Below are 23924 nucleotides of genomic sequence, written 5' to 3'. Positions count from 1 at the left end.
TCTCTTTCAGTACGAGACGGACCCCTCTCCCGACCGCCTCTCGCCTTTGTTCAAGTACAAACTCATTTAACTGGGCACTCGTTTGTGTCACGTCGTTCACCAACCGTAGACAGCGACCCTGCGGCATTGAAGCTTTCCAATGCCAAAATCCCCTGCAAACAGAGTGAGATTCCATCTCCGAGAAGACGACTGAGAAGTAAAACAACTGCCGGGAGCGGAGAGCGGGGAGCGTCGTTTCGTCGCCGCCTCCAGAGTTGGGTAAAAGATGAACGCTTTTTAATCCGACTAAACTACTACTTGACTGTCGTCTAAAGCAGCTGCTGCGACGGTGGGCATTTCTTTGACAAATCCCATCCATGATACGCTGGCAACGACTGACTCTGTTAACGGCAGAAGCGGAGGTCCATATCATCATCATATGCGCCACCGCCTTGTTAAGAAGAGTAGTTAAAAAAGATCAGCCGGTCAAAATCCACACGAAGCCTCTTTAAATGTGTCTTACTCCCGCACTCGACGCCACCCCATCACATCCTTGTCGCATTGCCACCCACACCTTTTTGTTTTTCTCCTTGATTTAATGCTTTGAACGAAGTTGCTTCCCTGCCCCCCCCTGGACCCCATCTCATTCCTCGCTCTTACCCCCGCTTCACCTCCTCCTCCTCCTCGCACCGCCGCACTTTAAAACTCTCGCCGGCATTCCTTACTGCTCCGTGCATTCCTAAAGGGATGGCATTTTTTCCGTAATTATATGGAAAAGTGGGGGTAGATGTTCGACGAGTTTCTCAGTTTGTCTCTCGTCCTGAACTCGAGGACAGTGGCAAGTGAAAAGGCGAACGTCACCGCAGAAAATCTCGTTGCCCGACCAAAAAATCGGGACCACGCCACACGACAAATTTTGTTGACTCGAATTACTTGTGGGTTAACTAACCAGGGTTAGTTTTACAGGTCTCTGCTGATGACTCACGAGTAAACTAGGGTTAGCGGTCTAGTTGACGACGGTTAACTCTCTTTTTTCTTTTTGCCGTTCAGAAAATTCCTCCTGTTTTTTGTTCTCTTCCCTGTAGATAAATTCTCACGCTAAATCGACTCTACTCGAACCAAAATATCGGCCAACCGAAAGCGCCACGCGCACGGGGGCCGAATCGCTAACGACAACCGCGACGACGTTTCCCTATTGTAATCCGAAATCGCGCTCTCTCCTCGCTCTCTCTCTCCCCGCAGCTTCCGTGCTTCGGAATATAAGCGAGAGAGAGAGAAATGTTAATTTCGTGATATTTAAAAAAAAAATTAAAAAAAAAGGGAAAAAACATGACAAGGACAATGGAGTGGGTGGGGACAGGGAGAAGCGTCGAAGACACGAAGATGGCGTTTTTGAAAATTGAACGATTTCTCATGTGGGCATCATTGAAAGAAAGAAAAATTGCATTTTTGCTCAGCTCACATGACATTAGACGTCTACCTACTTGCACGTTGGACAACCGAGATCAAACCCAGAAAATAAATCACTCCTAAACCCTTCAGCCGTTGATTTACTGAGGGAGTCGTCGAAGAAGAGATATCGATATTTTCGCGCGAGACGAGAAGCGGTGGATTAGGCTGTGCTTTGCCGTCTGTCACTGGAGTACTCTCTCACTCCTCACTCCATTAGGTCTTAATTAAAAGTAAAATTGATCACTTTCACGATTTGTTTTTCCGTTTAAGAAATTCTCTCGGACTTTTTTTTTTTTTTTTTTAATTATGCAATGGCTCTTTTTGAGACTTTTGTTGTCTTCTGGCGAGGGAGGGAAGAGGGAAGAGGGAAGAGGGAGAGGGGGAGTTTCTCAGATCTGAGAGAGAGAAAAAAGAGATAAGAATGAAAACCAGAGAGAGAGAGAGAGAGTCCGATCTTAGCTTTAGCTTTGTCTTTTTTTCTACTCGAAGCTTTTCAAAACCTCTTGCTCCCTTGCCTGCCCGATTTCAGGCCATCCACGCCGAATTTTGCCTCCACAACTTCCACTGTCCCTGCACTCTCCTTCAATTTTAAATTTTCCTCTGATTTCTCCTTCCCCTTCTCCTTTGAAGGAGTTGTGCGGAATCTGACTTGACTGCGGATTTTTCCGGTTCGTAATCACTCTAATTACTACGAGTTGAACAAGAAGTTGATAATGAGATACTTTTGTTCGTCAACCGGAAAAATTCGAGTCGATTTTCAGATATTTTCTCGGCTTAGTTGTGACGCTTCTTTCTAGTTGGGCGTAAAGAAAAGACTGCTGCTTGGAAGGTCGTTGGCCTCCTGTTTCTGAAGTTCCGAGGGAGAAAGGCGGAAAGAAGAAGGCTTCATAAAAGCAGAGGATTTTAACTATATGCGTCTCCTCCTGAAATACTGCTGAAATATTAGGAAAGCCGTAGCGGATAGTACAAGTCGTTGTTTCAAGGAGGATTACCGAGGTCGTTTGCTTTGCTGATTAACTTCAGTGATAAAGAGAGACTTCAAGAACGGTTTTAACTTTCCCTCGTCCACAAATTTTAGGGCTTCGTCGGTAGTAGGTGATGAATTTTGCCTTGGGTAGAGGGAGGGGAAGAAAAATTGAGGTTAGGGTTTGAAATCCGCGCTGTATGTCAAGTTTCTGAGTTTTTGGGTTGTGATTATCATGAGGTTAAAGAATTCTGCCAAGAATATATTTTCATTGGGTTTCCGAAGGCTTTCAAAGGTCTCAGGATGCTTGAACAACGTGTGTGGTGGTTCCGTCACTACTATGTGTATCGAAGGCATACTGTTTTCTCGTAGCCAGTAGCTATTTTGGTTCGTTCAAGCTGGAATATCCTGTAAGCTTGGATATCTGCAGCTGCTTGCCTCTTTCTCTTTCTTAGTGCCAATTTCATTCTGTTAATTGAGTTTTTTTTTTTTTTTCCTTTCTTTCTTTCTTTCTTTCTTTCTTTCTTCTTCTTCTTCTTCTTCTTCTTCTATTCTGTATACACGCGTGATATCGCCGGACTTGTCTCTATAGAAATCGATGAATGTCCGATTGATTATGGTATTTCGTTGGACAGGGACAGAAGGAAAGGGAAGTGGGTGTCTTTCAGAACTGAACTTTTCTATGATTGTTTCTTATTTTCAAGATAGAAGGAATCTTTTGGCAGAGACGGACAGAAAGGGGCTTTAGAGGAAGGCAAGAGCTTTTGCTTCTGTTCTTATCTTTCGGTTAATTGGCTTGGAGTTTTTGTTTTTTAAAAGTTGTATAGAAGTGACCTTTCATTTTCTTTTTTGTGTTTTAATATTCTCCTTTGGGCTTCTTCCCTGATGTCCATAGTCTCTGTTCTCTTACAGGAATATTACAGTAACAGATAAAAAGAGAGAAGTTACTTTTTTATGCTTTGCGTCCTTGATTTTCTCGATCATTGTAAAATCTGTGATCTTTCAAATCTGAGATGATGACTTTTGGTGATCCGTGCAAAGAATCCATGAAGGAGCCTGAGAAATGCTTGGATTCTCAACTCTGGCATGCCTGCGCTGGAGGGATGGTTCAAATGCCGCCTGTGAATTCCAAGGTCTACTACTTCCCGCAGGGGCAGGCGGAGCATGCCCATGGGACCGTCGACTTTAGCAACTGTCCAAGAATTCCGGCTCTTATACTCTGCAGGGTTGCGGTTGTGAAATACATGGCAGACCCTGAAACCGATGAAGTTTATGCAAAGATCAGATTGGTTCCTGTTAGGAGTAATGAACCTGATTACAACGAAGATGATAATGGGCTTGGCACTAACGGATCCGATGTTCCAGAGAAACCTGCTTCATTTGCCAAGACACTGACCCAATCTGATGCAAATAATGGTGGGGGGTTTTCAGTCCCTCGTTACTGTGCAGAGACTATTTTTCCCCGTTTGGACTACTCTGCTGATCCACCAGTACAGACTGTTCTTGCTAAGGATGTTCACGGTGAGATTTGGAAATTTAGGCACATCTACAGAGGGACACCACGTCGGCATCTACTAACAACTGGTTGGAGCACTTTTGTTAATCAAAAGAAGCTCGTTGCGGGGGATTCCATTGTTTTTTTGAGAACAGAGAATGGGGATCTCTGTGTTGGAATCCGACGAGCAAAGAGAGGGGTTGGTGATGGGCCTGAATCACCCTCAGGCTGGAATGCAGTCACCGGGAACTGTGTCTCCCCATACGGAGGATTCTCAGTGTTCCTAAGAGAAGATGAGAATAAGCTGATGAGGAATGGAAGCAGTGGGAACATGAATGCTGGTGGGGGTTTGAGGGGAAGAGCAAGGGTGAGACCAGAATCGGTTATTGAGGCTGCAACACTTGCTGCAAATGGACAACCTTTTGAGGTTGTCTACTACCCTCGAGCTAGCACACCAGAGTTCTGTGTGAAGGCAGCTGCTATGAGACAAGCTATGCGGATTCAATGGTGTTCAGGAATGAGATTTAAGATGGCTTTCGAAACTGAGGATTCTTCAAGGATCAGCTGGTTTATGGGAACCATATCTTCCGTTCAAGTTGCAGATCCTGCCCGTTGGCCTAATTCACCGTGGAGGCTTCTTCAGGTATTAGCTTCGTGTTCAAAATATCCTAGTTATCAAAACATAAATGACATGATTATGTGGGTGATTCATGAGATTAACTCGCTTATTGCATTTTCAGATTCTTGTGCCATGCACCTCAGCTAAATTGTTTATAGTTTGGATTCAGACACTAAACTCTGTATTGCTGAAGGCTACTAAGGGCCGTCTTTTCCTGTATATATGTGAATGCTGTTGTCTCTGCTAATGAGACCACTTAGATGCATGCTTTAGTACCTTTAATATTTATCAATTTGATGTTATTAAAGTTGGATGTGGTTTCTACTATTTTTCTTTATGTGAATTCTGCATGAAGACAGGAAATGCATATTATTATAACCTTGTTACTCAAATTATATTCATCTACTCTGGAATCAAGGATTGAACCAGCGTAGGGTTATCTGTTAGATGAAAATCTTGAGGAAATTTAGTGTCTAGGTTTGATATACGTGGTCACACAATTTCTGTTATATGCATAACTTTGGTTATCTCAAATAAAATTTAAAATTATGTTTTAACTTTAGTGCTAATGCTAAATGTACTTTATTTTCTATTACGTTTTAGGTATTTGATCAATCATAAAAATTCTATGAACTATCAAGAAGCTGAAAAACTTGAAGAGTCTTTTGTGCAAATATAATGTTGTGCCTGTAGGACTAAATGGCTTTTCAATTCTTTATGCAAGTCTCTAGTGGAAAATGACAGTGAGATTTAGTGCAGCAATTTGTGCTGCTTAGAGTTTTCTCTAGAGTTTTCTCTAGATTAAACTCACTTTGAAGCCAAACCCAAGCATGCCAATTGCTACAGAGCAAACCGAAACCCTAAGGTAATTGCTTGCAAATACCCTATATGCTGTAGCAGCTAGATCCTGGAGTATTCATAAGGAGTTTCTTTAACCTCAGGCAGCACGATACATGCTGGAGTGCAAACTTTATAAATTCCACTGGAAGATTTTGGTAATCCTTTGTCGCTTGGCAATGGGTCATGTGGATTGAAAATTCTAGTTTATGAGACGAGAGAGTCTAGTCTTTGATATTGAAAATTTTCTGTTCCTCATCCTCATTCTTTTGCTAAAATGCTGTGTATCAGGTAACATGGGATGAACCAGATCTGCTACAGAATGTAAAGCGTGTCAGCCCATGGCTGGTTGAATTGGTCTCCAACATGCCAACTATCCATCTGACACCTTTCTCACCTCCGAGGAAAAAATTGCGGCTCCCACAACACCCCGATTTCCCCCTCGATGGCCAATTTCCAGCACCGAACTTTTCGGGCAATCATCACCCCCTTGGGCCCAGCAGCCCCTTGTGTTGTCTTTCTGACAACACTCCTGCAGGCATACAGGGAGCCAGGCATGCTCAATTCGGTATATCTTTATCAGATCTCCACCTCAGCAAACTGCAGTCGGGTCTGTTTCCAGGCAGCTTCCAGCGCCTCGATCAAAGCCACTCTGCTCTACCTTCCAGAATTACTATTTCAGGAAGCACTCATAACATCCCTGATAATGTCTCTTGCTTGCTCACAATTGGGAATTCTGCACAGAGTGTGAAGAAATCAGATGCAAAGGCCCCACAGTTCCTTCTCTTTGGCCAGCCCATCCTTACCGAGCAGCAGATATCGCTAAGCAATTCCGGAAATAGTTCCTCAGATGGAAACCCGGACAAAACAACAAACATCTCATCTGATGGACAACCAGACAACTCATCTGGTGAAGGTTTTCCGTGGTACAAAGATCGAAGGACAAGTGAGCTAGGACTGGAGACCGGACACTGTAAGGTGTTCATGGAATCAGAAGATGTGGGACGAACTCTTGACCTCTCCATGCTTGGTTCGTATGAAGAGCTGTACAGAAGGTTGGCACACATGTTTGGAATAGAGAAATCAGAGATGCTGAACCATGTCTTGTACAGAGATGCGACAGGCGCATTAAAGCATACAGGAGATGAACCATTCAGGTGAGCATTTTGGATATTTTGAATGGCATGTGATTTTTTTTTTTTTTAATTTTTTAAGGAGCAATACTCCATGGGATGGGGGGCTGACTCTCTTGATGAGTTTGCCTCCTAAAATTTTTTTCCCCTCATTTGATTATTGGCCTAACCGTTCTTGTCTTTCTTTTGTTTTTTGGGGGTGGGGTGGGGTTTATGTTGCAGTGAATTCATGAAAACGGCTAGAAGATTGACAATTCTGATGGATTCAGGCAGTGATAACATAGGCAGGTAGAAGAGGGATAGTTTCTCTCTCGATAAATGTACAGTTGAACAAGGAAAATCTTTTGTTTAATCCTACTTCCTTTCTTTGATCCATTTTTGGTTCTTTAAAGGTAGTCCACATCGGAAAATACAAGTTATCTTTCAAAATGGTGGAGTTTTAACCCTTTCTCTCTCTTCTTTTATTATATATCCTGTCATAATGGATCCAAAAGTCTCTGGATGGAATTGAGAATGTAGTAGACTGTCATCTGTGAATTGGAAATTTTTTACAATGCCAAGCTTGTTATGAATCTCTTCTGGGTTCTTTTCTTTCTTTCCACAATAAATGGTATTTTAAAGACAAGTTTGTGTGTTAGCAATATCTGACGATTAAAAGGTGGCCTTTATTGGAGGCCGTAAATGTTGTTCCCTCCATGCAAGTAGGAATTATCAGGGAGCGTCGGCGTTCGTGACCGAATCAGCTTTGGTATGAAAAGAATCCAATCTCAACGATGACACCCATCTCGCTTCTGCTGTACTCTATCAAACTTTCTGTCTGGTCTTCCGCAACCGTGTCCGTCTCGGCGGTGCAGAAAAAAAAAGGAAAAAAAAAGGTGAGGGAAAGAGTGTCGTCTCTCGGTAACACGAAGGAGCAAAGTACGTTCAAATACAGGCGACGAGGCGAAAAAACTGCCGGGTTCTACTAAAGGGAAAGTCAAAGAAAACGAAAACCAAGTCGAGATGACGTCATGACTTTGGGAAATGACGCTATCTCCCTCTTCCCCATGACTTTGGGATCCTTAAAACCGTGTTTGAGATAGTAAGAGAGCGAGACAGAAGCGGCTAAAATAATGGAAGGAGAGAGAGATTTAAAGAAAAAGGAACCCCAGTGGATGGAGTTTTTTCCTGAGTCACGATCACCACCGTTTGACCCATTACAGCTCCTAGTTTTTCGTCACGATATTAACCGTCCTAAAATTAAACACGGCCTCGGCTCCTGCGCCTTTGTTCGTTATTGTTCGTGCGTGGGTCTCTGGTCAACGTCTGGCCCGACCCCCCGCACGGCGCAACATTCGCGTCCGCCGAACTGGGAGGGAGCACGTGAAGATTGATTGCAGGTGAGGGTCCACCTCCGTCTCGTAGGACGCGCCCTGGCCGAAATCTTTGTTGCCCGGTCCCACTTCGCCAGTATGCCCTTTCGCTGTTAGGATAGGCCTGGTTTGCATTTAATTCGCTTTTTTTATTTATTATAATATAAAAAGTCATTTTTTTTCCTGATTTCACTGATTCCCATGATCGCTTAAACTAAGCAAACTCGTGACTCACAAGCCCCCCGTCAAACCCAAATGCCGGTCTCTCACGTGTCGACTCGTGCCCGTGAGTTTGATTCTGGGGACTTCAAATTCTCGGGTTTCCAAATCTCGAAAAGAAAATGAAATGAATGAAGAATGTGGCTTTTCCGACCCATACTTTTATTTTATTTTTATTTTTATTTTTATTTTTATTTTTATTTTTATTTTTATTTTTATTTTTTTACGGGGGGTGGGGCCGCGGCTGAACGCAGGACAGATCTCCACCGACACACGAGTGATGTATCCGGGACACGTGCCCGTGATTCAGATTTGGAGAGGAAGGGACAGGGACGGCAGCAGACCGGATAAGGCCCGACAGGGACGTAAAAACAGTGGTTTGGCTTCACATGTCAGACTAGTACTGTAGGTATATTCCAGTATCCTACTATAGATAATGTTTTTATTATGTGATAAATGATTAAATATTTATTTTGGGTTGAATGGATGATAAATATTTTAAAATTTAGACCAATTTTTTTACGCACATAAGAAAATAAATATTTATGTCCTAAGTTTAGATGTCTTAATCAAAATTAAACACGCATTCTTAATATCCAATTGAGAATACAAATGGGCCAAAACATGTTTGTAGAAATGATATGGTGAAATTTCGATCTAAACCACCTACTTTGACAAGATAAAATTTAGCTACCTACTTCGTAGCTGAACACTGCACCAAACCATTCTTCGTCTTCAATCTTTGACCTCAACATGTGGCTCCAGCAATTGGCAGAGTCTCATCGTTCAATCATTGCAATGCTTCAGCAGAAAAAAGGGCCATGCGGTCCCTTCCCCTTGTGACCAAACTCCAAACGATTCAATATGACGGCCATTCAAAGATGATCAGTACAGAGATTACTGAATTCTATTGATATTACAAGGTGCAAATACAATACAACCTTTCTCTTATTTACATTGGTATTCACTTCCATTAACATAAGCGGTTGAGCAGGATGGTTCCATACAGGAAACCGTCCAAAGACAGAAATTTCCATTATTTTTAAGGGTATTTGTGTCCTGATATAGAGGAATCCTCGACGCCATTTCATCTTCCTCGTCTGCTACACAGCTTTTCTACAGTCTGCTTTGATGATCCCAACTCTGGAACAATAATCCTGTTGGTGAAAATTTCCGATCATATTACTCTCAACACCCAATAATTGCGAGCTTCCCACACTCAAACCGGTCGTCCATACGCCGGAATCCACCCAAGCCCGTTCTTTCTCCACCAACAGTTGTGCCCCACCTTCCCACTCCATCGTGACGTCCCCCACCAGGCGTCCAATCTCGGCGGGATGTGCTTCGTAACATGTGTCTAGTCCACCGGCGTAGACGTACCCCCTTCGGGGTCTGAACCATCAACCCACTACCCTTTCCTCCTCTGCTTTGATTTTTACGTAGACGCCTTCAACCAAGAAGGTGTACTCCGTCCCGGAATCGATCATCGTCTGTCCAGCGCCGCCGGCATCTGGCCGAAAGACGGAGGGAGGGATGTTCAAGCGAGTTCCTCCCAGGCGGACGCCAACGATCCCAACCGTATAAGCAGCCTGGTCGAGGTAAGGTAGCGGACCCTTTCCAGTCTACTTGTCGAATCGCAGTAAGTTAACGTAACGGACCTGTCCGCGTAAATTCGGGTTGTCGCCGAGATAAAAAGCGCCGTTCCCGTTGGCTAAACTCAGGCGAGCCAGAATGCAGTAAGAAAACTTGGAGATCCCGACCTGAGAAGCGAAGGAGAGTCGGCCGAGGTTCATGCCCAAAATACACTTAACATATTGAATTTAGGAATGATGAATAATATTGCCGTGATTATTATTGATCTCTAATTCAAAGACTACTAGTTATCTTTATCTATATCATTATCTTTATATCTATCATTATGTTTATCTCTATCTCTATCATGCCCCTACAAGATGGAGCTCCGACAGGAGAGTCCAACTTGATCTTCAAAAAAAAAAATATTTTTGGGAGTAGTTTGGAGAGAGCAACTGCATTGGAGGCGGCTAGGGCAGATGGAATCGTATCGTCTGGTGGAAGAACAGTTGCACTGGAGGCGGTTGGTGCGGAAAGAATTTCATCATCAGGTGGCAGAGCAACGGCACTGGATGCGGCTGGTGCAGATGGAATTGCATCATCCGATGGAAGAGCAGCGGCACTGGAGGTGGCTGGTGCGGACGGAATTTCATTGTCAGGTGGCAAAGCAGCGGCACTGGAGGCGACTAGTGCGGACGGAATTTCATTGTCTGGTGGCAAAGCAACGGCACTAGAGGTGGTTGGTGCGGACGGAATTGCATCCGTCTGGTAGAAAGATAGTGGTTGGGGCGGACGGATTGCAATGTCCAGATAGGATGAAGAGGTTTTTGTTTTTTCTTTTAATAAAAACAATACCGCCACTGTGAGTTCGCACGCTGCGCACATACGTGCGCGGGATGACACGTCCAATGGGGGGAAATAATTTTTTCCCCTAAACTTAGGTCGTCTCGTGCTGCCGAGACGTGGGGGGAGGCAGCGCCGACAGGTTGGGGGCGATTGGCGCTGTGGCCGGAGGGGCAAGCAGCGGCGGCGACGGCGATGGCAAGCGGCAACGTACGACGACGATGGCGAGCGGCAATGTACGACGACGATGGCGAGCGGCAACGTACGACAACGATTGGTTGCAGAGACTTCTTAGAACCGTCAATAGATTTTTCCCCCCAAAACTTAGGTCGTCTCGTGCTGTCGAGACGGGGGGAGGGGGGAGGCAGCTTGGGAACGGTCGGCGCTATGGCCAGAGGAGCAAACAGCGGTGACGGCGATCAGCAGGCGGCAACGTACGACGACGATTGATTGCAGAGACTTCTTAGAACCGTCAACGGTCTGCGGCAACGCTTGGAGCAGAGCAGAGGTCTGCAGCAATGAGCAGGGACTGCGTGTGGGGGCGACGGCGATGAGTGGTAGTGGCGGCGTGCGACGGTCATGCAGCAGCGGCGTGCGGAGACGACGAGAGAGAAAAAAATGGAAAAGAAGAATACCAGTGTCTCTCTCCGGTGACGTGTGGCGTGCGGCGACGTGAAAAAAAATCGAGAAGAAAATATCACTGGGTTACTGTAGCGGTGTTCGGTGGTGTGTGGTGGCGAGTGCAGTGGCTTGCGGGTACGACATGCGGCACTGGCGAGGAGTTGACGACATAGCAGACGACGACGGAAGTTTTTTTTTTTCAAAAATAACTCCGGCTAGATTGAATGGAGAAAGGGTAGAGAAAATACCAGGCATGGGCGGCAGCAGTGGGCCGCAGCTACGAAGGCTGCTTCCGATAAGGATTTCCAGCGACGACAGACTGGTTCTGATTAATCGATCGGAAGCTCTGATACCATATAGAATTTAGGAATGATAAATAATATTTTCGTGATTATTATTGATCAGGTGTAAACTATTTATAGAATTACATTGAGATATTGTAGGTGATTAGGACTCTACAATCTGAGTCTATCTCTAATTCAAATACTAGTTATCTTTATCTCTATCACAACAGGCTGGGCATCGCATGCGTAGTCGAGGATGATGGGCGGGGTGGTTTGGGAAGAAGACAATGTGATTTTCTCCTTCACGAGGTTGCCTTCCGCAAGAGTCCCATCGGCGTAGAAGTAGTTGTGGTGACAAAGGCGACTGGGATCACAATCGGTGGGAATGGTAAAATCAGGAATGGGAGGTTTGCAGAGGGAGGTATTGAAGGGAAGGTTCAAGAAAGTTGACGAAGGAGAAGGATTGAAGCAGGAACTCTCTTCTCGGTTGCGAGACTCCCAAATCCAAAATCCCCGAATCCCGCATAACTCGTTAAATTAACGAGCCGGCTCGCGAGCAATAGAGTCGAACCTGGATTCAGTTGAGCTCAACTCGTTAATTAGAATCATATAACCGTTACTGGTTGAAAGATTTACTACTGAAAGTATAGAATGAGTTGTTGCTGGTTCTGTTGTCCAAGTTACTGCTTTTCCTCACTCGGACCAGAATCTTAATCAGGCAAGTTACTGCTTATTACTATAGTTTTGCCTGTTAACTCGGATCAACTCGGACCGAGTCAACCTGACTCGGCCTACTTGCTCTCTGCCTCTGGTATACTGGTTCAGGTCCAGTGTTCTATACTGATTCCTCCCCAACTTGGCTATATTGGTCTGACACCGACTCGACGTAACTCGATTTTTTAACTCGGGCTCACTCACTCTTGACTTGGATCCTTGACTTCAGTTTGATTATTATCTTGGATTATTGGCAGCTTTTTACTTGATTCCAGCTTATTATTTGATGCACAACTTCCTTATTCAAGGATGGACTTGCTACGGATTATTTTATATGACCTTATTACTCTTAAGGACTTTCATTATTTGGTACATGTTATTTGGGCATTGGCCCATTTCCATTACTGTTATTGTGTCTCTTTGATTGAGACATTATTATTAAAGAAGAACTCCTTGGTTGCATGCGTTGGGTTCACAATTTGTTGAGTGTTGTCGGCATTGGTTCATCTACTGAAGAATTTGAATTTCTTAAGAAAATAAAACACATGATGACCCCAGTTTTTACACCTTATCTTTCTCATCACCTATTACCCTTTGGTAGTTTTTCTCCTACCATCCTTTTATTTAACTCTCACTTACCCCTATGGCCAACCCTTTTGGAGCATTGTTTTGGTTGGTCGTTTTTATATATATGGATGTTTTTAAGTCCTTTGAGACTTTTTATTGGCACCCTTAGGTTTTTTATCATCATCTTGTAAAAGACAGGCATCACCCACTTTAGTGATTATTATTTGTTTGAAATCATTTGGTGAAAATTTGTTTGAAATCATTTGAGGTTGGTTACAACTTAACACACATTTCTACCCTTTGAGAGTTTGTGCCCGGTGTCATACTTATCCCTAGGACACCGTGATGGAGGAACTTATTACTACGTCTATATTATTTGTTTCAAGTTGGGATCACTGTCATTACCTCCCAATTTATTGGGGAGTGTTGGAAGATAAAATGTAATTAGGGTGTCATTGATGTAATTATTTTATATTTTTTGTCTCTTCTTCACTCTTACAAGGGTGAAAAGCATAATTGTACTATTGTACCTTTATCATTTATATATAGAGCTTAAGAGGAGGGTTTGGACACAAGTCCAAAACCTCATTATTCCTCCTCGCTTTCTCTCCAATGCGTGTTCTTCTTCTTTCTCCATGAGGTAATCCATGGAATCATAAAAATCAACTCTAAAAGTGAAGCAAAAAAATCGACTTAAATTCGGATTTTTGCATACAATAGGCTTCCAACATGACCTTTGATTCCTCCAATGTGGATGTCTCTCTCTCTACAAAGAGAAAATCGAGAAACGGTGTATTGGGTTAGGAAATAGACTCACATAGATTTATTTTCAGATATAATTTTCTAAATAAATTCTCAATCATGTTGGTACAAACTGTTAAAAAAGTTAAGACTCTCAACTACTACTTGAAATTTTTCTACTATTTGACCTTGGTTGCTTCATATGTTGATTTCTCTTTGTAAAAAAATTTGATTCAAACAATTCTTTTTGAGTTGGAAACTAGACTCAATATCTTTCCAAATATATATAATTTTCTATATGAAACTTATGGTAGGAGAGTGAGAAATCCAATAAAAACAGGAATTGAGAAAGAATAAGACTAAAGGGGAACACGAAAAACTCCTTTTTCCTTTTCTTTTTCTTCTCCTTCTTCTTCTCTTCCCTTTCTTCTCCTTTTCAATGTCAAGTTTTTGCCCTCTCTAATACCATGTTGATTTCTAGGGCCAACACATAAACACAAAAGATCTCAAAGGATAGAGAGAAGAGAAGAAATCTTGCTTTTGGGAGAAAGGAGAGAAGAAATAGAGGGAAAGAAAGAAGAGGAAAAGAGAGAGAGGTGTAAGGATGAATTTGAGCCAAGAGGAAGAGTTTTTAAAAGAAATTATAACCTTGTTTGGCTTGAAAAAGAAATTTTGATTCCCTTGCTTTTATTCATCTTATTCTTAGTCACATCTTGTTTGTAGTTTTCAGCTTGTTCTCATCTTGTTACCCCCCTTATTTGGATATTCTAGTAACATAAAATTTGATTACTAAAACACGTGAAATTCTTCATTATCCTTCTACTTTGGTATTAGAGCAGGGATTCTAGGGTTCTGAAATAAAATCTGCTCAAAATAGTTTTGAGTATGCAAGGAGAAAAAACTTGCTCTAATGAGTGAAGAAAATGTGGTGTTTTTGAAGGAAAAAAAGTGTTGTTTTTCATAAATTCCACCAAGGTTTCTTTAGATAATTATTTATCATCCTTTAATATATTTTTGAAATGATCTCAATTCATGTTTCAATTGTGCAAAAATTTGTTTTGCCAGCCATATGTTTCTCCTTCAAAAATCGAGTTCATTATGCTCCAAAACATGGTTGGGTTTTGTGTTTTGAGTAATTTTTATTCCTGGTGTTTTTACTATGAATTTTATGCCAAAAATTAAGTTTCTTAATTTCAAAATGGGCCTGAAAATGTTAGTTCCAAACTCGTTTTGATCAAAGTTGTGTTAACTCTTCAAGATGATGAAACCCTTAGGGTTTGAAGGGTTTATGTAGAGGAATCATTCTTCATGTTTGATGATCAATTTAATCTCAAGCATGGTGTGAATTCGTGGCCTAATACTCAATTTTTTTCCAGCATCAATTTGTGGTTTAAGTTTTGAAATTTATAATTCATATTTAAGTTTTTTTTAATTGCTTCATATGCTCCATGAATGTCATGCTCGTCCCCTTATTATTATGCATGTTTGGCCTTGTGTTTTGAATCAAAATTTAAAGCACTAGTCTATGAGTAATTGACATTTTAAGTTACTCTATATTCCAGTAACATCTATTGTTCATCTATTGAAATTTGGCTGAAATTTTTTTGAGTCTAAGTCTGTTAGATGATTCCTCTCTATACTATCAAAGTTGTGTAATTTGTCCCTCCAATTTCAGCCATTGGTTGTGTATTTTTTATCAATTTGTTTTCAGGAAATTTTTTAAAATTTCAAAAACCGTGTGTGAATTAGAATTCCAACTTTTAAAATTATTCACACATAGCTTATTTCTCAAGTTATCCGTCATCCTCTTCATCATGTGCTGATTTTGGTAAACATGATCCCTATTGGAATGATCGATCAGTCACAGACTATGATCGATCGTCCAGAATTCAAGCCAATAATATAAAGCATGATCAAACAACCATAGTCAATTGATAGATCATCCAAGATATGGTCATTTTATGCTATAACACATGATTAATCAGCCCATAGAGATTGATCGATCATAGTTGTCCAAGCAAGTTGAATTAACATAGAATGATCAATCATCCCTCCAGATTGATTGATCAGTCAAAACCTTGCTAGTAAGGAACTTCAAGCATGATTGATCAAATGAAAACACACTAATTGATCATACTTGTTGTGCACAACCAGAGGGAATCTCGATTGATCGATCAACCACTAGCAATGATTGATCAACTTAAATTTTCTAGACCAATAGTAACATATTGATCAATCAATCCATCGATCAATAAGTCATTGTCTGACAGAAAAGTAGCCATTATGATCGATTGATCAATCAATCGGTTACTAGTGATCGATCAGTCAACAGTTTGATATTTGCCAACGGACAAATAACATCTAGTTGGAGTTGGGGAAGTTATAAATACCCCACCAAACCATGAGTAAAGAGGTGAATGAGCATTAATTGGCATATTCTCAAGCCACAAAGTTTTACCTTACAAATTCTCACCATAAGTGCTTTAGAGAGAAAGAGGGAGAATCATACCTTTGTAAAACCTTTTATCTCTTTCAATCATCCTTGCATGTATCATAGTGCAAGCTCATGGATCATTCCACAACATGATACATAGAGGAGGCAGCTTGAATCTCTCAAGGATAAACATCTCTCCAAGTAAGGGTGTAAAATTCTCCCTTTCTTTTATTTATTTCTAAAAGGTTCAACTGGAACTTGATAATCTAAATAGAGAGGCCTAGCTAGAGCTAAACTCTAGCATCAATCTCTTGGAGAGATTGGTTGGTGTAAAAATCATGTATTGATCTACATGTGGCCAAAGAAAGCCAGAATCACTTTGTATTTTTCCAGCTATTAGAGCGTAATAGTGAAAATAAATTCAAGCAAGGGTTCTTGGGCAGTAACTACTACTAGATGAACATCGAGAACAAAAAATCTTTTTGTCCCTATGGTGTATGCATGTTTATACTTATATTGAATTTCTTTTATGCGTGATATTTTGATTACATGCAAAAATCTCTAAGTGTAGGAAAAAAAAAAGAGTAAACCCTTGAAGATTAGTAGTGCCAATATCATTGGATGAGTTGCATGATTTAAGTAGAGTACTAGAGTACCAAGAAATGCAAGCATTGTATCAATCCTCACCTTACCCCGTTAATGATTTGGCAATACAACATTCTCAAATGTGGGTAGAACATGCCACTCAATTGACATTTCAATAAGCTCCCCCTCCCCTAAGTCCAATGCCATAATAGTAAGGAGCATAAATGGATTACTTAGAAGGGAAAATGGAGGATAATTCAAAACATGCAGGTAATTTTTTAGAAAATTCTCTAGGGCTGACATTGGTTTAGATCAACCAAGATCTTTATGAAAATGGAAGCCCAATGATCCCAATGCAGTGACAATTTTATACCAGATGATCTCTTTGATAGTAGGGTATACTATAAGAATCAAAATGGTGAAGAAGATCAGCTTTGTAGATAGTATTTTGATTTGCTGTATTAAGTATGGGCATAAACTAGACATTGGAGCATATGTCTTACATGCCATTTATGGGTGCAAACAAAGAAAATATATGAATTTAGTCCATGGGTGGATTCTCACTACTCTTTCAAAGAAATCCAATTTGAATCAAGACCATCCAATGAGGAATAGAGGGGAGTTTGTGAGTAAGATGATTGAGAAGAATCATGAAACACCAATCATCTTCAAGTTCTCAACATATTCAACAGCCAGAGGAAGACAATGAAGGAAGGGAAGAAGATAATTAAGAAGAAAAGGCCTCAAAAGTGCCAACTTCAACCCAATGCTTTGAAATTTCTCACTCAGCTCTACTCTAATTTCAAGGAGTTCAGAGATTTTATCTTTCAGAAGCTTGATAAGATGGATAGATGATTAGCTTATATCAAGCACATTCTTGAGGCCCTCCCCAGTCTGAGGAAGTGTCATATCATTCACAAATAGATGAACATTTGGTAGAAACTAGACACCTAATGGCTGAAGATCCATAAAGTATTGAAACCTTCATGCCAATTGAAGTAGATGGTTAGGCATTTAAATCCATGTTTGAGACATAAGGGATTGTCATTGGACTTCCAAGGACCAACCTCCTATTGATGGTTACGTTTATGTATCCAAGAGCTACTACCTCTTCTTTTTAAAGTTTGCTTGTAATGAATGAAATCTATTATTATTTATCTTGTTTGTGCCTATTTTTTAGTGAAATGGGGAGCAAGATTTGAAATAAGCTCTGAAATTACTATAAGTATAAAGTCTTAAAGTAAGGGGGAGCTAAAAAATTTCAAAAAGGTAACAAGTCAAGGAGGTTAAACAAATTACACTAAGTGCTAAAAGATTAAAAAAAAAAAAAATCTCACTTAGAATGCATGCTCTATCATCTGTATTGAATTTGTCAATCATATATTTGTCATCATAAAAAAGGGGGAGAATGAAGAAGAAGAAGCTCATAGACCTTTGTAAGTACCAAGATTTTGATGATAATAAACCTAGACATTTGATGATTTTACTCTTAAGAGTGAATAGATTGATTTCGAGTTGAAATTTTAATAATAGTCGACTCCACATCATAGGGGTCGAGTACATAAGCAAGAACATGCCAACTCCATTCAAAAAGATCTAACACTTCTAGAAATAAATGGAATCGAGCACATTGTACTATAGTCGAACATAGACAGAAAAGGTAATAAAACATATTTGAAAAGTCATTATAAGCAATGGCTGGTCAGAACTGACGTCTAATCCATATTCATACGGAGCAAGTATTTCAATATGGAGTCAAGCACTTTCACATGGAACAAGCACACAAGCAATAAGTTGAGCTAAAAAATCTTGATTTTCAAATCAAACTTTTGTAAAATCATCAAGAGTCGATCCATTATAGTCAACTGCTAGGAACAAGGAGTCAAACCAAAGTTACAGCAAGTTTTGAATAAATTAAAGAGTCACCCCTATAGGAATAATGAGTATATAGGAGTCGACTACATCAAATGGATTTGACCCCTGCACAAAAGAGATGACCCCTATATGAAACAGAAGATAATGGATTCAAGTTAGATAGATGATTCAACCCTTACATGATCCATTAGATCATAAAGGAGTCCAGCCCAAAGCAAGGGATTCCACCCCAAGCTACAAAAATGGAAATTCAATTCATTTCAAGGATCATAACTTTGATTATATGTCTTCAATTCATGTAAGTGACCAATCAAAATGACAAGCAACACTTGGATAATTTAATAAATATATTCTTTATAATATTGGATATTTTTCAATGATTTTTTAAAAAATCTTGGAATAAACTTGATTTTTTTAAAAATCTTGCAATGGCAAGATTTTGTTTTACAAATACCCAAGTCATTTTTCACCTTTACAACAATTTCATCCACAAAAATTCCAAAGCTTCTTTGTCATATTCAAGCGGTTTCAAAGGGCCTAAGTTCGAAATTTGATATTGGTATCATGTTCAAGTTTTGAGCTAGATATTTTTTGTAACTTATTTTTCAATCCCTTGAATACTTTCTCAAAATTATTTGAAGTTTTGACTACTATTTATTGAGCCTTTAGTTTTCAAGTCAAAAATTCTATTTTTATTAACATCAATTGATCTTTGTTTTATATCTATAATAGTACTACTAATCAAATATCAGTTTTACCTGGAAATTTTTTTGTAACTTTATTATTGCTTTCAATTGTATATCTGCCTATTAAGAGGTATTGTAAAGGAATAACTTATTGCTTTTATGTTAACCAGAGTAGGTTGATTTGTTAACTTTTTGTAAATCCCTTGTGGGCCAGGTGCTTATACCTAAAGTTGGTGTCTATAAGTTCCAAAGTGTTTTGGGCAAGTGTTGTAAATAAACCAATGAGGTTCATAGTTGTAGATGTTGTTTGGCCTATCATAGTGGATATATTTTAGTTTCATGGCAAAAAATCCCAAGAAGTGGAATAGCAATTGTGAACCACTATAAAGTTCTTGTGTAGTGAATGTGTTTGTTTGATTTTGTTCAATTGTAAAAAATGTTAGTCCCCATCTCCCAAAGTTTACTTGAATAAAACTATTTCAAGAAGGACTAAGGTTGTAGTGAAAACAAATGGGGAAATAAAGATGCTACATGTAGCTATCATAGACTTTTTGGGTTGATTGTGATTACTTCTCAAGCATTCACAATGGGATCAAGCAATCAATTCTTTCATTTACTCATGTACAGACTTAAACATTCATATGGTCTACTATTCTTCTTTTGTACTTTAGTCCTAAAAATTTTATAAGTAATAATTTTATTTATTTATTTCTTAATGTTAATTTATAAAAATTATATTTATTTTAATTTTTATTTGTTATTAAAATGTTTATTATCAATTTCATTGGTTTATTGTTCAATTAATTTTTATCACCTGTCCATTGGACGAGCTTCTTTTGCTAGTATATTACCAAGATTTAGATAGTTTCATGTTTAAACTCAATCATCATTAAGTCATCAACTTCAAAATTTTCGAATTTGAAACAAAATTCTAGGGTAATATGACTTCCAAGTGATAAAGTTCACCCATGAAAATAATATAATGAATGTTGAGAGCAAATCTCTTGACTTCAAACTAAATTTTCACCTCGGTTATTGTATACTTGAAATCTAAGTACAAAGGCTATATGTGTGATTCAAGTACCACAGGCTATATGCGTGATTCAAGTACCACGATTCATGTGTTGAATTTCTAGGTATAGTTAAAATTAAATTCTTGAATTTAACCAATGTTATTAAAATCAAACTGACCATCAAACCCGTAGGATGGTTGGTTTTGATTTAAACCATGGGTTGGATCAAAGTGTGATGCTATCATCAAATGTATTATATTTTTTTTTATTTCATTAGTTTTTTGCATAGTCCAATAGTTTGATAAACTAGTATGACATTTTTTAGGCAAATGTTTGGTCTACTTTGAATCTTTCCTCCAACAAAAAAAATTTCAAACCTCTCACATTGATTATCAAATCAGACCCCGATTCAATTAGACTAATTTATAGTCAGACAAAACCAATCGGCCAAGTCATCCAATTTTAAGGTAAATATTTTTAGTTTTTGCCTAAATTACCAGAAAAGAATCCAATCCAGTCACTTTTGTTCAATTTTGTTAACATTGACTTAAACCTAGAAAATGCTAAAAAACCATTTCTAAAAAAAAAATTATTTCTAATGAGTGTTATTGTCCGTCTTTTATTAGAAATGGATATTTAGTTGGAAAATAACTTTTTTAGGTATATATTTTTAGCCAGGAGAGACTAGAAGTCACTTTCCATAGAAAAACAATGGAAAAGATGCTCTTTCTCTCCCCTAGCATTTTTCCCTTTAGCTCAATCTAATTGGGTAGGTCTCTCCCTTGCCTAAGAAAGAAGATGGGGTGAGACACCCACCTAAGTTTTTTAAATTATAAATAAATATAATTAATATTAATATTTTATTATAATATATTCTAAAAATTACACTATATTATATCATAATGTGTATATAATTTCTAGGAAGTATGTAGTAAGATTTGCTTTACAATAAAAAAAATTTATTTTTAAATTTGAGAATTAGATCTAAGTATTTTTGTAGGTTTTAACTTTGAAATAAAGTTTCTAATAACATTTACTTACAATATGTAGTATAATATTTTATATAGGAAATATTGTAATAAATTTATTACTTCTATATTTATTTTATATAATATATATATATATATATATATATATATATTACTTCTAATAAGATTTTAAATTAAATATTTTCTAAAAACTTAAAATATAGAAATGCATTTCTAGGTTATCCTAAGGTTCACATTTCTACCTAGGGAGTAACCAGGGCCTAAATATTGTAAAAGAAGCTTTTTTCTAAATGTAGAAACTAACTAATTTTAGTTCATAAAAAATAAAACATTTAATTAGTTCTAATGATATAAAAGTAATACATCAACTTGATTGGATCCATAGAACTTAAGTCAATCAGCTTCAAACTCTTCTCCCATAGTTGCACTTAACTAAGGGGTAAAAGGGTTGTAAGCTTGTAACCCTCCGTCGTCCTCCCCCCATCAAAAAAATTTTCCCCATGAGTTAATTCAATGGTTAAATAGATAATCCCAACCCATCAAACCGTTTTTTTTTTCCAAATTCATGTCTTCTAAGGTCTATTTGGAACCCTAGAAAAGAAAAGAAAAATGCAAATTTGGCTATTATTCCCAAAATTAGTTAATGAAAATGAGATACTAATCAAATTCTCTTTTTCACTAACTATTTTTTGGAATAATAATGGTCAAATTATTATTTTCTTTTATTTTAGACCCCTAGAGATACAACCAATTTGAATTTGAAAGTGTAAGTGGAAGCTTCCCCTACGAATAGCTAGAGATTGGTGGCATAGATATTGATAGCCAACCCCATGAACCTGACCTAAAATGCGTATCCACAAAAACCTATAAAAAGAATATGGGTTCGGAACAAGAATAGAAAAACCCATCCACACCCAATACCTATAAGAGTCTTTTTTTACTCCATCCCCTCCCTACTAATATCAAGTCGGGTCAAGTCAAGTTCCCTATTTAATCAGCCCATGGGCAACCATAGGCTTGTACAAAACAACAATGTTTTATATATCCATGACAAGTATACCAGTAATTTTTTATATTAATATATAAACATGTAAGTAGAAAAAGAGTTTCTAACTTTTTCTAGGACGAAAGATTTCCAACGAGATGCACTAGCTGGGTCATATAGTTTCCAAACCTATATCAATAACAAAACAATGTGTAGAGAGTTAGTCCAAAATGAAGTGGACTTGATTTACTCCCACATTACTTAGTTCATCAGATTAAGCTATTAGTGTAGAATGATTTTCACTTCATTTGAATCACGTCAGATAATTCAATCAGGCAAAAATCGGGGAAACCATAATGAAAAAAAAATCCCCTCCCGCTCGGCCTTCCTCCCCCAATTTTTTTCCCTCTATTTTCTCCCTCTCGACCTCCATCGCAGAGCACGGGAGGCCAAGCCTCTCGGCCTCCCTCTCTTCTCCCTCTCGGCATACCATCGGAGCTTCGCCTCCGTCGCCGTTGTCTGCTGGCCCGCCGTAGTCTCCTGCCATTATCGGCACTGAGGAAGACAACGCGCGCCATGAGGAAGACAAAGTGGTTTAATTTTTCCTAAGTTAGGAAAAATAAAACCAACGTCATAAAAATAATAATTCATATTTTTTATTTATAAAATAATTTTTTTATTTATTCAATATATTTATTTTATAATTACTGTATTAAATTAGTGATGTAATAGTCTTAATTAAAATATTGTTAAAATAAATATTTGATAAATTGATTGGTTTAATTAGCCCATTGCTATAATTAATTAAACCAATGGTTTTAAATTTTGTGACAATATATTATTAATTAATAATACATAAAAATATATATTATGTTATTGATAAAATAATATATTTATTTATTATATTAATTTTTTATTATTGTATGAATTAGTGGTTTTTAATGTTAAAATATATCTTATGTTATTAAAAAATAATCCATATTTTTTAATTATAAAATAATTGTTTTTATTTATTCAATATATTCATTTTATAATTACTGTATTAAGTTAGTGATTTAATAGTCATAATTAAAATATTATTAAAATAAATATTTGATAAATTATTTTGGTTTAATTATCCCATTGCTATAATTAATTAAACCAATGGTTTTAAATTTTGTGACAATATATTATTAATTAATATTACATAAAATATATATTATGTTATTGATAAAATTATTTATTTATTATATTTATTTTTATTACTGTATTAAATTAGTGAGTTTTAATGTTAAAATATATCTTATGTTATTAAAAAATAATTTATTTATTTATTATATTCGTTTATGTTATTTTTTACTTTTATTTATTTATTTTTAAAAATTTATTCTAGTCACACGTAATAATTGTATTAATTTATAATAAACTATAATCATTAAGTAATATAATATAGTTTTTTATTAATTAGGATATTAATATATTTTAATATTACACGTTAAATCACTTATAAGTGTATTAACCATGTTTATTTTTGTTAATTATCTATTTAGGTATATCTTCTATGTAAGTATATTATAAAAGGTTACTTATTCTCTTATTTATATCATACTTTTTTATTTTGGGGCACTAACACTGGAATCTGTTTTCCAGTGAACTTGAACTCGTCTACACTAACACCCAAGGATGAGTTGAAGTTGAATCAATTCTTAGGGGGGTTACTCAACTGTATTACTTAGTTCATGTCCTGAAGTCGTCAGTGGAGAGTCGAACTTCAAGTCATGTACATGACTAACATGACCCTGGAGATCATGTCCAATGCGTAAACGACAGAATGTGCTTTCTGCCCAATTTTGGCATTCATGTACATGAAACGAGGGCGCCCCTCTCATTTCCTTCCCGCATCCCCTCTCTCGGCTTTGACATCCATTTCTCTGCCCCTTCTCTCAACTTCGGCATCTCTCTCCGATCTCCCTCTCGACTCCGTCG

At 38.1% G+C, this 23924-nt stretch overlaps 1 protein-coding gene and 1 pseudogene across 2 annotated transcripts; one reads left to right on the top strand and one right to left on the bottom strand.

Moving 5' to 3' along the window:
• The first annotated feature begins 1811 nt into the window (after positions 1–1811).
• On the top strand, positions 1812–7034 carry LOC137950396 (auxin response factor 18-like). Of its 2 annotated transcripts, none has more exons than XM_068796843.1 (5): positions 1812–2805; positions 3031–3149; positions 3308–4533; positions 5638–6503; positions 6702–7034. In XM_068796843.1, exons 3-5 carry the CDS (start codon positions 3409–3411, stop codon positions 6769–6771), a joined length of 2061 nt encoding a protein of 686 aa, XP_068652944.1. In that variant the 5' UTR covers positions 1812–2805; positions 3031–3149; positions 3308–3408; the 3' UTR covers positions 6772–7034. The 2 variants fall into 2 exon arrangements, with proteins under 2 accessions (XP_068652944.1, XP_068652952.1); XM_068796851.1 differs by having other exon boundaries at positions 2791–2805; positions 3037–3149.
• Positions 7035–9153: 2119 nt separating this feature from the next.
• On the bottom strand, positions 9154–22506 carry LOC137948556 (aspartic proteinase PCS1-like; annotated as a pseudogene).
• Positions 22507–23924: the final 1418 nt, after the last annotated feature.

Source organism: Aristolochia californica, unplaced genomic scaffold, assembly GCF_029961685.1.
Source record: "Aristolochia californica isolate CCGP_79_NKW_82.1479 unplaced genomic scaffold, dmAriCali1.0.hap1 SCAF_1, whole genome shotgun sequence".
NCBI classification, from domain to species: Eukaryota; Viridiplantae; Streptophyta; class Magnoliopsida; order Piperales; family Aristolochiaceae; genus Aristolochia; species Aristolochia californica.
This window is presented reverse-complemented; position numbering and strand designations above follow the sequence as displayed.

Excerpts from the sequence above, each read along its gene's own strand:
- LOC137950396 (XM_068796843.1), top strand. The coding sequence starts at position 3,409 with ATGATGACTTTTGGTGATCCGTGCAAAGAATCCATGAAGGAGCCTGAG. Across the intron at positions 4,534-5,637 it reads CACCGTGGAGGCTTCTTCAG|GTAACATGGGATGAACCAGA; the intron begins GTATTAGCTTCG and ends GCTGTGTATCAG. Across the intron at positions 6,504-6,701 it reads ACAGGAGATGAACCATTCAG|TGAATTCATGAAAACGGCTA; the intron begins GTGAGCATTTTG and ends TTTATGTTGCAG.